The sequence below is a fragment of the Carettochelys insculpta genome, chromosome 3 (genome assembly GCF_033958435.1).
Source record: "Carettochelys insculpta isolate YL-2023 chromosome 3, ASM3395843v1, whole genome shotgun sequence".
NCBI lineage: Eukaryota > Metazoa > Chordata > Testudines > Carettochelyidae > Carettochelys > Carettochelys insculpta.
The window spans coordinates 148,275,174-148,288,304 of record NC_134139.1 but is presented as its reverse complement, the minus strand read 5'-3'; the positions used below and the strand labels follow the sequence as shown (position 1 = coordinate 148,288,304).

At 44.0% G+C, this 13,131-nt stretch overlaps 1 protein-coding gene across 1 annotated transcript in view; it reads right to left on the bottom strand.

Annotated features, from left to right (window-relative positions):
* Window positions 1–1,387: 1,387 nt before the first annotated feature.
* MEI4 (meiotic double-stranded break formation protein 4) overlaps window positions 1,388–13,131 on the bottom strand; it is a 32,578-nt gene continuing 20,834 nt past the window's right edge. Inside the window, exons 3-4 of the mRNA XM_074989132.1 lie at window positions 2,094–2,662; window positions 1,388–1,417 (exon numbers count right to left, since the gene is read on the bottom strand). Coding sequence (XP_074845233.1) covers window positions 1,388–1,417; window positions 2,094–2,662 — 599 coding nt within the window. The remainder of the gene's footprint in view (window positions 1,418–2,093; window positions 2,663–13,131) is intronic.

Genomic DNA, 13,131 nt, shown 5'->3' with positions numbered 1-13,131 from the left:
CGTCTGCTGTGCCTACCTGGACCATTTCACCGGATAAGACATATTTACCTGGACGAGACCTCCATTCACCAGACAAGTCACGTAATCTATTTACTGGCCCGTGGCACAGCCTGGGACCTTTGTCAAATTAGACACTTCATTTAATACGACACTTTTGGGTACTGGGTCCCCTAATAGGGGGGTAGGGGTCGCACCTCTGCCACACCCTTTCCAGAGCCAGGGAAGGGCTGTACCCGGGGCTCAACCCTAGGGCCAGACTTGATCACCCAAATTTAAAAACATTTAAGCTGTACACTTGAATTACTCGTTTGTAATTATAGTTTAGATTAGTTACTTAGTTATAGAATTAGTTAATAAGTCATACTTACCACTGTGCAGGTGGGTTACCACAGTGAGGGCATAGCCTCCCGGTTCCCAAGTAAATCCTGCACCCAACCTATCCCATAATCTCCCAGCGCTAACTGAGAGGGGCCGTGGCAAACTCCCAGTTAGAAGAGGGACCTCAGAGGCAGAGCCTTAAGGTCCCCAGTGTTGGCCGGAGTAGCGACCTGGCCTGAGCGTACTGGGGAAGGAGTAGCGCCCTTCCCCCGCTCGGAGCTAAACTGCAAAAACTACCTTTTCCCTCTTACCTTAAGGGTGTTTTCCTAACCATCTTACTTTGCCTTCCAGTTAAATAAAGAACATTATACAGGTTGCTTCTATGGAATTGTTATTGATACTAGTAAGTTTTTATTAGAGTGTAAGGTTTATATAGGACACTATTATTATGAACTGTCTCGTGTTTATTTTATACGTGTTGCTGTTTGTCTGTCTGTTGCTGGCTTTGTTAATAAATAGAATAATAGGTTCACCCTAAGCCTCCTCGTTTCACCTTCGTCCCTGGAGCTAGCCACTGCCTGCCAGGGGGGGTTACATCTTAAAGTGGGAGGGTACGTGCATAACCCCTGGTCCTCTCGCTGGTGGGGGGTGGGGCGGTCTGCAGAGGGGCGGGGTGGTCTCGTCGCCGGGCCTCTGCCATCTCTCCTATACACCTTAGTTCCTCGAGGATCCGGACGACTAGAGTGGGGAGCCTCGCAATCCGGTCGCGCTAACCGGGAGGCTCAGAGCAGGCTGTAAGAGGTTAACAATTCCCCGCGACATCTAGGTAAAGCATTCCAGTGTTTCGCCACCTTTCTGGTGAAACAAGTTTTCCTAATATCCAACCTACACCTCTCCCTCTGTAACTTCAGACCATTGCTTCTTGCTCTGCCATCCATCACAACTGACAATAGCCTCTCTCCATCCTCTTTAGAGCCCTAACTTCAGAAGTTGAAGGCTGCTATCAAGTCCCACTTCAGTCTTCTGTTCTACAAAGTATGCAGCAGTTTTTAGCAGACAGTGGTTAAACCTACAAAATGGCTGACAGAAATATGAAGTTCTGAAAAAACACACAAATATAAAATTTTGGAGTAAGAGAGATAACTAATCAAAAATAGCATGATAGATCTATAAAATTATGTACTCATTCAAAAGGTAAAGTTTGCAATTCTGGTCACTCTCCTAACAATGGACATTCAATTCTCATGTTCCCTCTTTAATTCCTGTATTTTTAAATATACTTTTCAATCTTCAGTAGACTGGATCCACAGATAGAGTGAGTTAGTATAGCTGAATCTGAGATTGCAATGCAAATATGCAGATTTACACCCACTAAGTATCTGACCCCACATCTTTAATGCAGACAGAAGGAAAAAAAAATCATTGAATACATTTAGTAACCTGTGCCAAGCTACATGACTGCCTCATAAAGCAGAGCACAACATTATTTATTCTAATTTCCAAATTTGGGAGTGGAGTAGCAGCACACGGCATTGCAAGTGAAAGATTTTCAAATCCTGTCACATATTCATTGAAATCCTACTTGTAAGCTATAACTACAAGAGACGTGTGCAACAACATGCTCTCTTTTTTGCATTATTTACTTCTCTTAGTCTCAGCTGAAAATTCCATGGAGGCCTAATATTTTATTTTTAATTAACAATGCTTCTACTGTAAATTGTACATTTGGATTCCATGCTAAATTATATTGTGAGGTTGGAAATCATTTCACTTACCCTATTGATACTGCTGCTGTTTAAAACAATCTGAACTAGGTTTTTTTTTAATTCTTCTAGCTTCTCAAAACACTTATTCAGAACATGATTAGATAAATCTGTATCAATTATTAAATTGATTAAAACAGAAACTGCTTCCGTCAGAAAACTGGACAGAGGAAATTTAGGATTCTTGTAGAACGTAAGTAGCCCATCAAGCAATCGAGATACAGAATCTGTTATTGTGGAGCAGTCACTTTCAAGCTTTGTAAACAATGTTTTCAGACCTCCTGCTTCTGTAAGTTTTCTTAGTGCAAGGAGATGTTGCAAGAATTGCACATGAGCAGCCAGAGTTTGTTCCTTGCTAGTACAACGGGTATTCAATATGGGAAGTACTTCAGAATTAAATGTAGAAGGTGAAGTGTTGTAAGTATGCTCAGCATGCCCAAATTTATGTGATATGTCTAAAGTATCAAATACAAAGTCACTAGACACATCACAGCCAGAATCCTCAAGCTGGCTTGAGTCATTTCTAGGGTTTATAGGCTCCTGATCCAGCAGAATTTCAGTAAAGCCAATTCCTGTGTTTCCTGAAATACAAACATGAAAATTATATGTACATTTTTGAGACACTTTAGCAAAGAATGTACCATATTTAATCCAATATTTTTAACAAACATTAAGTGCAACTAAAGAATTACAGGATATGCTGTTTGTTTTCCAGTGATCAATTTTTAACACTAATGGAATTTAAAAAACACATTTTGATAAAATTAGAAATCTATGAAAACAATGCTTATTGAGATTCTGCGCCTTAGGAGTAGCAGTTTTAATCTAACTTTAAATATTTTCTTGATTTAAAGACATCATATACTAAAGTTTCATTAAACTTAAACACCTATCAGTTTCAACAGAAAGAAGTATATGCCGAACCCCATCTCCACCTCCTCTTTTCCTGTTCTTTTTACCCTTAAAGAATCGTATTTTTCTAAATTTTAAAGTTAACCAACAATCGTATCGACTAAGTCATTTCTCTCCATTTTTTTCTTTGTAAAATATCCCTAAAAGTGACCTCTTTATTTTGTCATTCAAGCACGAATCAAGTTATTTCCTGAATAGGGAAAAACAAGTACGTTGCTCTATTTTCAGACATAGTACGCAATTAAGGACCACTCACAAGTCTATAGAGATATCACATTATGGGTGCTCTCACTATAAACTAGATTATTATTACTGTTTTATTTGTATTACCATACCCTTCTAGAATGTGCTAACGTTTTCCATAATGTTCTTAAATAATTTAGAATCTAATCTAGTTTCAATTGGTTAAAATGTCCATGATTAAATCTAAAAGAGAAACATTAAATTTGGGAAAAAAGTAAAGGACACTTTTGGACAGAAAATGCATTATATCTCAAGTTGTTATGAATTACATCTAAACCAGGAGGGGGCAATAAGCAGCCCACAGGACAGACATAAGTCATCCGAGTTAGCCACTGGATGCTTTATACACCACTGGTGCATCCACAAGTATGGTCAATAGCAGCTCTTGCTGGCTGCAGATCGCCATTCCTGACAAATGGGAGCTACAGCAAGTGGCACAGACCAGGATACTGCTTCGAGCAGCTCCGATGGCGTGGAAATGGTCATCTGCTGCCAACTGCAGCTATAAGTGGCCATACCTTCAGACACGACGTATATAAAGCATCTGGCAGCTCGCCAGAGGCTAACCCTCACAAACAATTTCTAGTGAGCGAGCCTAAATATTAGAACTGGATTAAAATGTGTTGAGGGTTTTTCCCCCCTCCAATTTACTTTGTGCATGGAAAAAAAAAGCACTTTAAACTACTAGTCTCTGATGCCCATGTACTTCCCATTTCATGTGCTAACACAAGAGTCAGAAATGACTGATACTACACCTGACTGAGGATGCGTACACACTCAGAGAATATACTGAAATAACTAGATCTTCATAGCTATGATGGCATAGTCCCATAAGAATAACCATAGTGGGTCAAGCAAAAGGACTCTCTAGCCCAGTATCCCAAGGGAATGAACAGAACAGTTAATCATCAAGTGATCCATGCCTAGTTGATCATTCTTGGCTTCCGGCAAACAAGAGGCCAGGGATAACCAACCGTGTCAATCTTGACTAACAGAATCCCTTGCTACTCATCCATACGGGCACTTATGGTACCATGAGATACGACCCTGAGCAGATCAGAAGTAACTACAGGGCGTTAGGGGTACAGATGAGGAAGTTTGGAGTGCTTGTGGTATTCTCTTTGGCTGGGTCTACACAGTGCAGCTTTCCCAGAAGATCCATGCTAAAGAGCAACCTCGAAACTGCAAATGGCCTCTCATTACCATGGTCCCACAGCTCATTAGCACAGCTGCGCGAGAGCTCGGTCTCAGCAGAGAGGGGTGCTGGCAGTAAAGAGGCCATGTGAATTTTTTTCAGACATAACAGTCTGGTGACAGAAGGGCTTTTTGCTGGCAGGGGCATGTCCACATGGCCTCTTTACTGCCGACACCCCCCTCTGCCAAAACCAAGCTCTCACGTGACTATGTTAATGAGCCATGAGACCATGCTAATGAGAAGCCATTTGCAATTCTGAGGCTGCTCATTAGCATGGATCTGCTGGGAAAGCCATGCTGTGTAGACACAGCCTTTGATTCTTACAGTCAACGACAGAAACCCAAGGCAAAGACAGGTGTATCCTGGAAGTGAATACCTAGCTATGAAGACAGTATTGCAAGAAGGGGTTTAGGTTCCTTGACCACAAGATGCTCTTCCAGGAACGACTGCTAAGCAGAGATGGGATCCACCTAGTGAGGTAATGGAAGAAAATATATGGACACAGAGGCTACGTCTACACGTGCCCCAAACTTCGAAATGGCCACGCAAATGGCCATTTCGAAGTTTACTAATGAAGCGTGGAAATGCATGTTCAGTGCTTCATTAGCATGCGGGCAGCAGCGGCGCTTCGAAATTGACGCTCCTTGCCGTTGCGCGGCGCATCCAGACGGGGTTCCTTTTCGAAAGGACGCCGCCTACTTCGAAGTCCCCTTATTCCCATCAGCTGATGGGAATAAGGGGACTTCGAAGTAGGCGGGGTCCTTTGGAAAAGGAGCCCCGTCTGGACGCGCCGCGCGGCGGCAAGGAGCGGCAATTTCGAAGCGCCGCTGCCGCCCGCATGCTAATGAAGCGCTGAATATGCATTTCCGCGCTTCATTAGTAAACTTCAAAATGGCCATTTGCGTGGCCATTTCGAAGTTTGGGGCACGTGTCGACACGGCCAGAATGGCTAAACTAGTGAGGAGGGCTTTAAAATAGATTTGACCAGGACAGGTGATCAAAGCCCACAGGTAAGTGAAAAACACGGAGACCTGGGAAATGGACCAGAAATTGGGGATGGAGGAGAGCACGGCCTGTAATAGCAGAGATAAAGGAGAGACAGAACAGGGAAGCAAAATCAAATCAGTACTTTAGTTGTCTGTATACTAATGAAAGAAGTCTGTGGAAAAAAGCAGGAAGAACTTGAAATGCTAGCAAATAAACACAACTATGACATTATTGGTATCACAGAGATTTGGTCAGAAAATATGCATCACTGGAACATTGGTATAGAAGGGAACAGATTGCTCAGGATGGACAGGCAGTGTAAAAAGGGGAAAGGGTGTAGCCTTACATGTTACAAATGTATACACTATGACTGAGTTAGAGATAGGAGGTAGACTATGGAGGGTCTCTGAGTAAGGATAAAAGGGGTAAATAAAAAAAACAAAACAATGGTGATGGCATGATAAGGAGTCTACTAAAGACCACCTAACCAGGAAAAAGAGATGTATGGCACTTTTTTAGACTATTAGGTCATACAAAGCACAGAATTTGGTGATGAGATAATGGAGGATTTCAACTATCCAAACATCTGTTGGGAAAATAATACAGAGCATTGATTATCTGAAAGTGGAAGGCAGCATGGGTGGAAGTGATCATGACATGATAGAGTTAATGATTTTAAGAAATGGTAAAACAGCAAAATAAAGACAACAGATTAGAAGAATAGTCTCAGAGGGATAACCGTGTTCATCTGTAGCTTCACAAAAATCAAGCCATCCTGTAGCACCTTAAAGATTAACAATTTACTTATTAGGTAATGAGCTTTGATGGGGAAGACCCACTTCTTCAAATTCTGGAGCACAAATAAGCAACCAGTGAAAGGGGAAGAAGGAGGGGGAGAAAGAGGGAAAAATAGAAAAGAAAAAAGCAGGGAGGAGAGGGGAGTCACCTATCATTAAGAGGACCTCTGGGAAAAATAAATTAAGTGGGATGGCTGCCATTGTGGAGAACTAGAAGGTAGACTTTGGAAAACTCAGGGAGTTGCTATGTAAGGTCACATGGGAATCAACACTAAAAAGAAAAACAACTGAAGACAGCTGGCAGTTTTTCAAAGAGACATTATTAAGGGCACAAGAGCAAAACTATTCCACTGAGTAGAAAAGATAGGAAAAGTATGAAAAGAGATTATCTTCGTCTAACTATGAGATCCAGCACTTCCCCCCACCATCCTGACAGCTGGCCCTTTCAGCTATTAGCTACACTGGACATCAGCCATGAGAGGCACCAGTGATCTATTTGGTCGCATGTCTCACCCACAAACATGACCTGGGATTTTAGGTGGTGAAACTTGTGTCCTTCCCCTCACCTGCACATGGGCAGGAGGATAAAAGGAAAATTGGAAGTTAGCTAAATCCTTAGGAGTGTAGGGGAAGTGCAGAGGAGGCTGAGGGGTCTACCCCAAGTTACTGGTTATATGGAGGGAACCCTGTAACCAGGGCTTGATTTATCCATCATTAGATCCTAGGCCAGAGCAGGCAGTAAGTGGCCTGTGGGATGGAGACAGTTCACTTGGATAATCCCTGTTATGCTGTGAGATGTTTGAGTTACCTGAGCATCTGTGGTTTGCTGTCAGTGGCTGTGCCTGCAGACACTAAACAAAGCATCTGGTGGCCTACCAGGAGCTAACTCTGGTGAACGGCATCCAGCCCGCATGCCAGTTATTGCCCATCTGCGCTCCTAAGCGAGCAAACACTTCAGACAGAGCCCTGTCTTCCAATATGGACAACAAAAGCCAATACGTGAAAAGAATGGAAAAAAGGCACTTCAGTATCCCCTATATGCCAATGAAGTAAATTCCTATCCCATGGCAAAAATGAGTCTCAGCTGCGTATAGGGACTCTCGCTGCCCATTCAGGCACTGTTCAAGTGAAAGAATTTCAGTCATCCGAGTTTCAGCCTGGCTCTCAGAGCTGCATTCACAAAGCCACTCTAATCTGGCAGGATGATGGAGGGGATTCAGGTCAAACTTGAGCAGTGTTGCAATGTCAGGCACCAGGCTGTCAAGCCACTCCCTCAAGTAAGTAAAGTTCTTTTTAATTAATCTACAAATATGCATCAGCTAAACCATCTGCCCACCCTCAAATTTGGAACCTAGGTATACACCTGGTTTGCTGTTGCTACTGCAATGTTATACAGCTCAATCTGTAACACTGCACCTAATTCAATGCCTGATATGCGAGGTGGGTGAACATATACTGCCCTTTCTGAAGTAAACAAAGTTGTGGCTAACCACTTAAAATCTGTATCAGTATCTGTCGCTCAGCTACATGCCCTAAGCACACATTTTTAGATAACCTGAATATTGTATGTTGATTCAGGATTATGCTTCCCATTTACTACCTATTGCATTCAGAAATAATTTATTCCAGTAAAATCTCCATTAAAAAGTAATAAAAAATTCCGATAAACTTTTAATCACTGCTTTTAATTACTCTAGAACTACTGAATAAGTCATCATCATATAAATCAAATTTTGCTGCTGAACTGATCGGCGTTTTGTAGCATAAATAGCATGGAGTTCACTTTACTTTTTAAGGACTAAATGTTCAAAGTTGCATTCCATGAGCAACTACTAATGCAGGAACAGAATCTGCATGTGTCATGATCATGAGGGTTAGCCAGCAGCCTGGGAGTAAAAGGGTTAACCTCCTTAGCCAGGTGGGGTTGGCCTATAGGAATGTAGAAAAGAATTTAATTTTGACTCCTCCCTCTTCTGTTCTCTGGTCCTTCTTCCTCTTTCCAGCCATGAGGGAGAGAGAGACAGAATATCTCCCTCCAAGAACAGGCCCTCCAATCTTCTGTGTTGGGTGAAGTTTAGATAGATCCATTAGGCTTTATTGTTTTATGGTTTGGGGAGTGGGATCTGATGCCTAAGCACTTTTTAGAAATGTTCTTTTACTCTCCTTGTAACTAAGTTCTAGGCCCATGGTGGAAGACTCCCCATGTGTTTTACTTTGTGACTCTTCCATCCAGTCATGAGGCTTGCAACACGAATATTGTTGTAATAATAAAAGTTCTCTCTTTTTCTTTTTATTAACCTGGTATTGGTTAATGTTTGTGTCCTGGTTTTTACTTTTGGGGCTGAGATTTCCCAAGTAGTCTCTCCCTCGTTTCCTTATTATTACTTGGGTGGTGGCAGTGAATTTTATCCCCAAATTCTACGGGTTTTTAGGATTTTGGGAGGGGACTTTATACCAAAACCTGGTGGATAAGGTTTTGGAAGCACTTTTGCTGGCCCCCACTTCTGCATTTATCTTGCTAGAGTGGGGAAGGAGCCATGACAGCACGTAATGTCAAAACTATGCAACAGTTGACAAAACACCATAAACAGAAATATCACCAAAGTGCTGGGTCTGATAAAAAGGTCAGCTACTTACCCTCTTAACTTGTTTTTCGAGATGTGTTGTTAGTGGCTATTCCATGTTAGAGGGTGTGTGTACGTGCATGCACCGTTGCTGGAATATTTTTTTTCCTTTAGTAGGCAGCAAGCAGGTTGGAGCAGCACTCTGTGGAGTGGCACCTTCATGGCACCCAATATAGGCACCACTGAATGATTCCCCCCACCAGGTCCTTTTTGCTGGCTACCCCAAAAGAGCATGTAGAATGACTGCTCTGATCACTGGGAGACAGAACACTGGGCACATGATTCGCTTCCTGATCATTTCAGCACCAACTGTTCTATCCCAGGATGACCAGCCTCCATATGTGCTTACAGATATGGGTTTCCAAAAGGCATCACATTTTCACACTGATGAATGGTATGAGAATGCTATAAAAACACCCACAGTCATGCTTTTACCTCCCCACCCTTGGAAATTAAGAAAAGTATGCAAACAATGTTAACTCTGCCCCAAAATAAACACTATTGCTTCCTCAGAAGTCTTAACTACCATTCTAGAGATATTAAAAAAGGTAAGAAAATCTGACCCTACACATACATATCTCAATAGACATTTGTCACTTAACAGTATTCTTTGAAAATATTTTGATACCAAAAATCAAGAAAAAATATTTCAAAAATATTCAGATGTCAGAGTTAAGATTGCTAGCCTGAAATGTCCATCCTTTTTAGCTCGTAAAGCATGAATGTACATTTATTATGTAGGCAATTTGTTTATACTACAATTTTCAAAATCATCTTAATGGAGGAGCTTAAAAAGCCCACTGACTTATAATGATTAGGGTCCAAAGAGCCTTAGGGGGCAAAATGGAACATAAGTGGTTTTGAGAATGTTGTGCCCCTGTTCTTAGATACACATCTATGCTGGCAATTACCAGTATTTTGTGAAAGGTATGGCAGGTTAAGTACAACACTGTCAATCGGGAATATTAAATGATTTTTGAAATAAAGTTATCTTTTTTTAAACAACAAATTAACTTTGCAACGTCTCTTACAAGTAACTTCTTGTGAAAAGCTGGGATGAGGTGCAACTCTGTTGCGAGCAGTGAAAGGCTTTAGTTAAATAAACAGCAAAGTTGATCGAGAAGGGTCCTGGATTGTGAGACAACCTAAGGCTACATCTACACGTGCACGCTACATCGAAATAGCTTATTTCGATGTAGCGACATCGAAATAGTCTATTTCGATGAATAACGTCTACACGTCCTCCACAGCTGGCAACGTCGATGTTGGGCAGCACCACATCGAAATAGGCGCTGCGAGGCGCTGCGAGGGAACGTCTACACGCCAAAGTAGCACACATCGAAATAAGGGTGCCAGGAACAGCTGCAGACAGGGTCACAGGGCGGACTCAACAGCAAGCCGCTCCCTTAAAGGGCCCCTCCCAGACACAGTTGCACTACACAACACAAGATCCACAGAGCCGACAACTGGTTGCAGACCCTGTGCATGCAGCATGGATCCCCAGCTGCCGCAGCAGCAGCCAGAAGCCCTCGGCTAAGGGCTGCTGCACACGGTGACCATAGAGCCCCGCAGGGGCTGGAGAGAGAGCGTCTCTCAACCCCTCAGCTGATGGCCGCCATGGTTGACCCCGCTATTTCGATGTTGCGGGACGCGGATTGTCTAAACGGTCCCTACTTCGACGTTCAGCTTCGAAGTAAGGCGCTATTCCCATCCCCTCATGGGGTTAGCAACTTCGACGTCTCGCCGCCTAACGTCGATTTCAACTTCGAAATAGCGCCCAACACGTGTAGCCGTGACGGGTGAAATTTCGAAGTTGACGCCGCTACTTCGAAGTAGCGTGCACGTGTAGACGTGGCCTAAATTCAATTTTTTGGCATACCAACCCTGTAGTCATTATGACAGTTGTTTAACTGTTCGGAATATATTTTTGGTCTGTAATACAGTTTGACAGCTGGAAAGGAAGAGGAAGACCGAGCTCCAGCTGATGAGCCAGCACCATTAACCCAGCTTAACTGCAGCTGGGAAACCTCTAACTTAGCTCAACTTCTCCTGAAAATGAAATTAACAGAGCTCTGCACCTGAGCGTGGAGATGTATAACGCCGCCAGTGGATGTGCCAGGTTTTGTTGACAAACTGTGACAAAGCGTGTTTGCCATTTAGCCGCACCACATTTTCTCCTGCAAAAACCTGGTTTTGCCGGCAAAAACTACTCGTGCTGACAAGGCCTAAGAGAAAACCTGATCTCCCAAACCCATTCTGACGGTTTTCTTAATTTACAGGCAGTCCCCAACTTACGAACACATTGACTTACAACCACTTGTACTTACAACCAACCTCCAGCTCACCACCCCCGCATGCGCCACAGCTCACCTCCCCCAGCGGAGGGCTCCAGCCACTCGCCGGGGACTCTCCTCTAACCCCTGTGGACCCCATGCCCCCAACCCTCTCCCCCAACACACCTGGGCCCCAACACCCATGCACTCAGCACTCGCAGGGCTCCAACCTGCCCCCCACTCAAGCATCCTACCATGGTGTACCTCTCCATTCAACCCCTCCGCTGCCTGGCTCAATCCCTGCCTGTGATCCCAGCTCACCCCCCCCCACACTTACTTGAGGCTCCAGCTGTCAGCTGCTGCCGCTGGCACGCACAGGGGCTCTATCCCCCTCTGCCAGCTCAACCTGCCCTGGTTCACCCCCATTCAATCCCCACTCCCCCCGGGCTCAACACCCACCATCCCCAGCTGTCTCTCTCCCAGCATGTGCTGGGCTGTCAGCGGCCAGCATGTGTGGGGCTCAGGCTGTCAGCCACTGCAGGTGCACAGGGCTCTGCCCCCCACCCCCAGCTAACCCCCCTGCTCCAGTTCACCCGTTCAACCCCCCACAGCCCCAGCTCACATTCCCTGGCACGTGGGACTCCAGCTTCAACCTGGGGCGGGGGCTCCCAAACCCCAGCACTTGGGGCCCAGGTCCCAACCCCCCTACTCACCACCCCTGCAGCCCCGGCTCAACCCTCACCCCAATCCCCTGCAAGCCCCAGCTCAACTGCACCCTCCCACCACCCCTGCCACCCTAACCCACCGCAGGCTTAACCGCCCCCCCCGCCCCCTCCCAGGCTCCCAACCCAAGCCTTCCGTGACTTACGCGAAATTTGAGGTATGAGGGGGTTGTGTGGAATGCAACCCTCACGTACCTCAAGGGATTACAGTATAAGGGTATTTCTGATTTACAACCAAATCAAGTTATAACCAGGTGTTCAAAATGTTACCTGTTCGTAAGTCAGGGACTATCTGTATTTTTATTATGATGTTTCTTTTCACATCTCAAGGCATTTCTGTTACTCTTCATTAAGTTTTCAGTGTCTGAAATATTGCAAGTTAGACCTTCACATATAATGAATCAGATTTACTCATTTCATTTTCCTCCCTTTCAACTATTTATTTTTGTAGCTGTTTTACTGGCTCATTATGTAAGCCTCTATTACATTTTTGGGGGGGGGATGGGGGGTAAATACTGGATTCATTAAAAGCTAAACTGCTGGGTTTGAAAAAAAGCCCTCCTGCACAGCTTCAGGAATTGTTATCTGTTTAACAGCTCCAGTGATTCCCACCAAGGATATGTGCACCTAGGAGGTACTCAAGAGGTCTTGCGGGGATATGACAATTCATCTAGGTATTTACCTCCTTTTACAACAAGCACAAGCAAAGCCAGTACAAACTAAAATTTTGCAGTGGTTTACAGTGCTACCTGTACGAGGGTGTACAATACATTCACAACTTGCCACTTGCGGTAACTAGGACACTGCACTGTGGTGAATATGGGGTTGGCCAACCCAAGGCTCTCAAGCAGTTCTTGGAACCTTTAAGTGTGCCTCCTCCGGAAAGCCACATGCAGGGAGTGCCATTCACACACACTGTGTACACGCCCCAGCACTTGGTGCAAAAAGCGCATGGCAGTGGCCCCAGCAGGGGTGGCTCTGTTGAGTCACCAACACTGTATTAGAACGGGGGGAGGGGGGAAGAGGAAGAGCATTTATTTAAGAGAGGGGCTGGGAGTGCCCGGCTCTATAAAGTTTTGTATAAATATGTGGCAAATATGGAAAGATGATGACCACAAGTGTGACAATCTTTGAATTCCTATTGGACACCACTGATGTATACTATACACTGAAATGTATATACAATTTTTTGTATAAATTACAATATTTATCTTCCAAGTAATTTATTTTATAATCTTATGGTAAAATGAGAAAGTAAGCAATTCAACAGTAGTAGTGTACTTGTGATGCTTTTGTG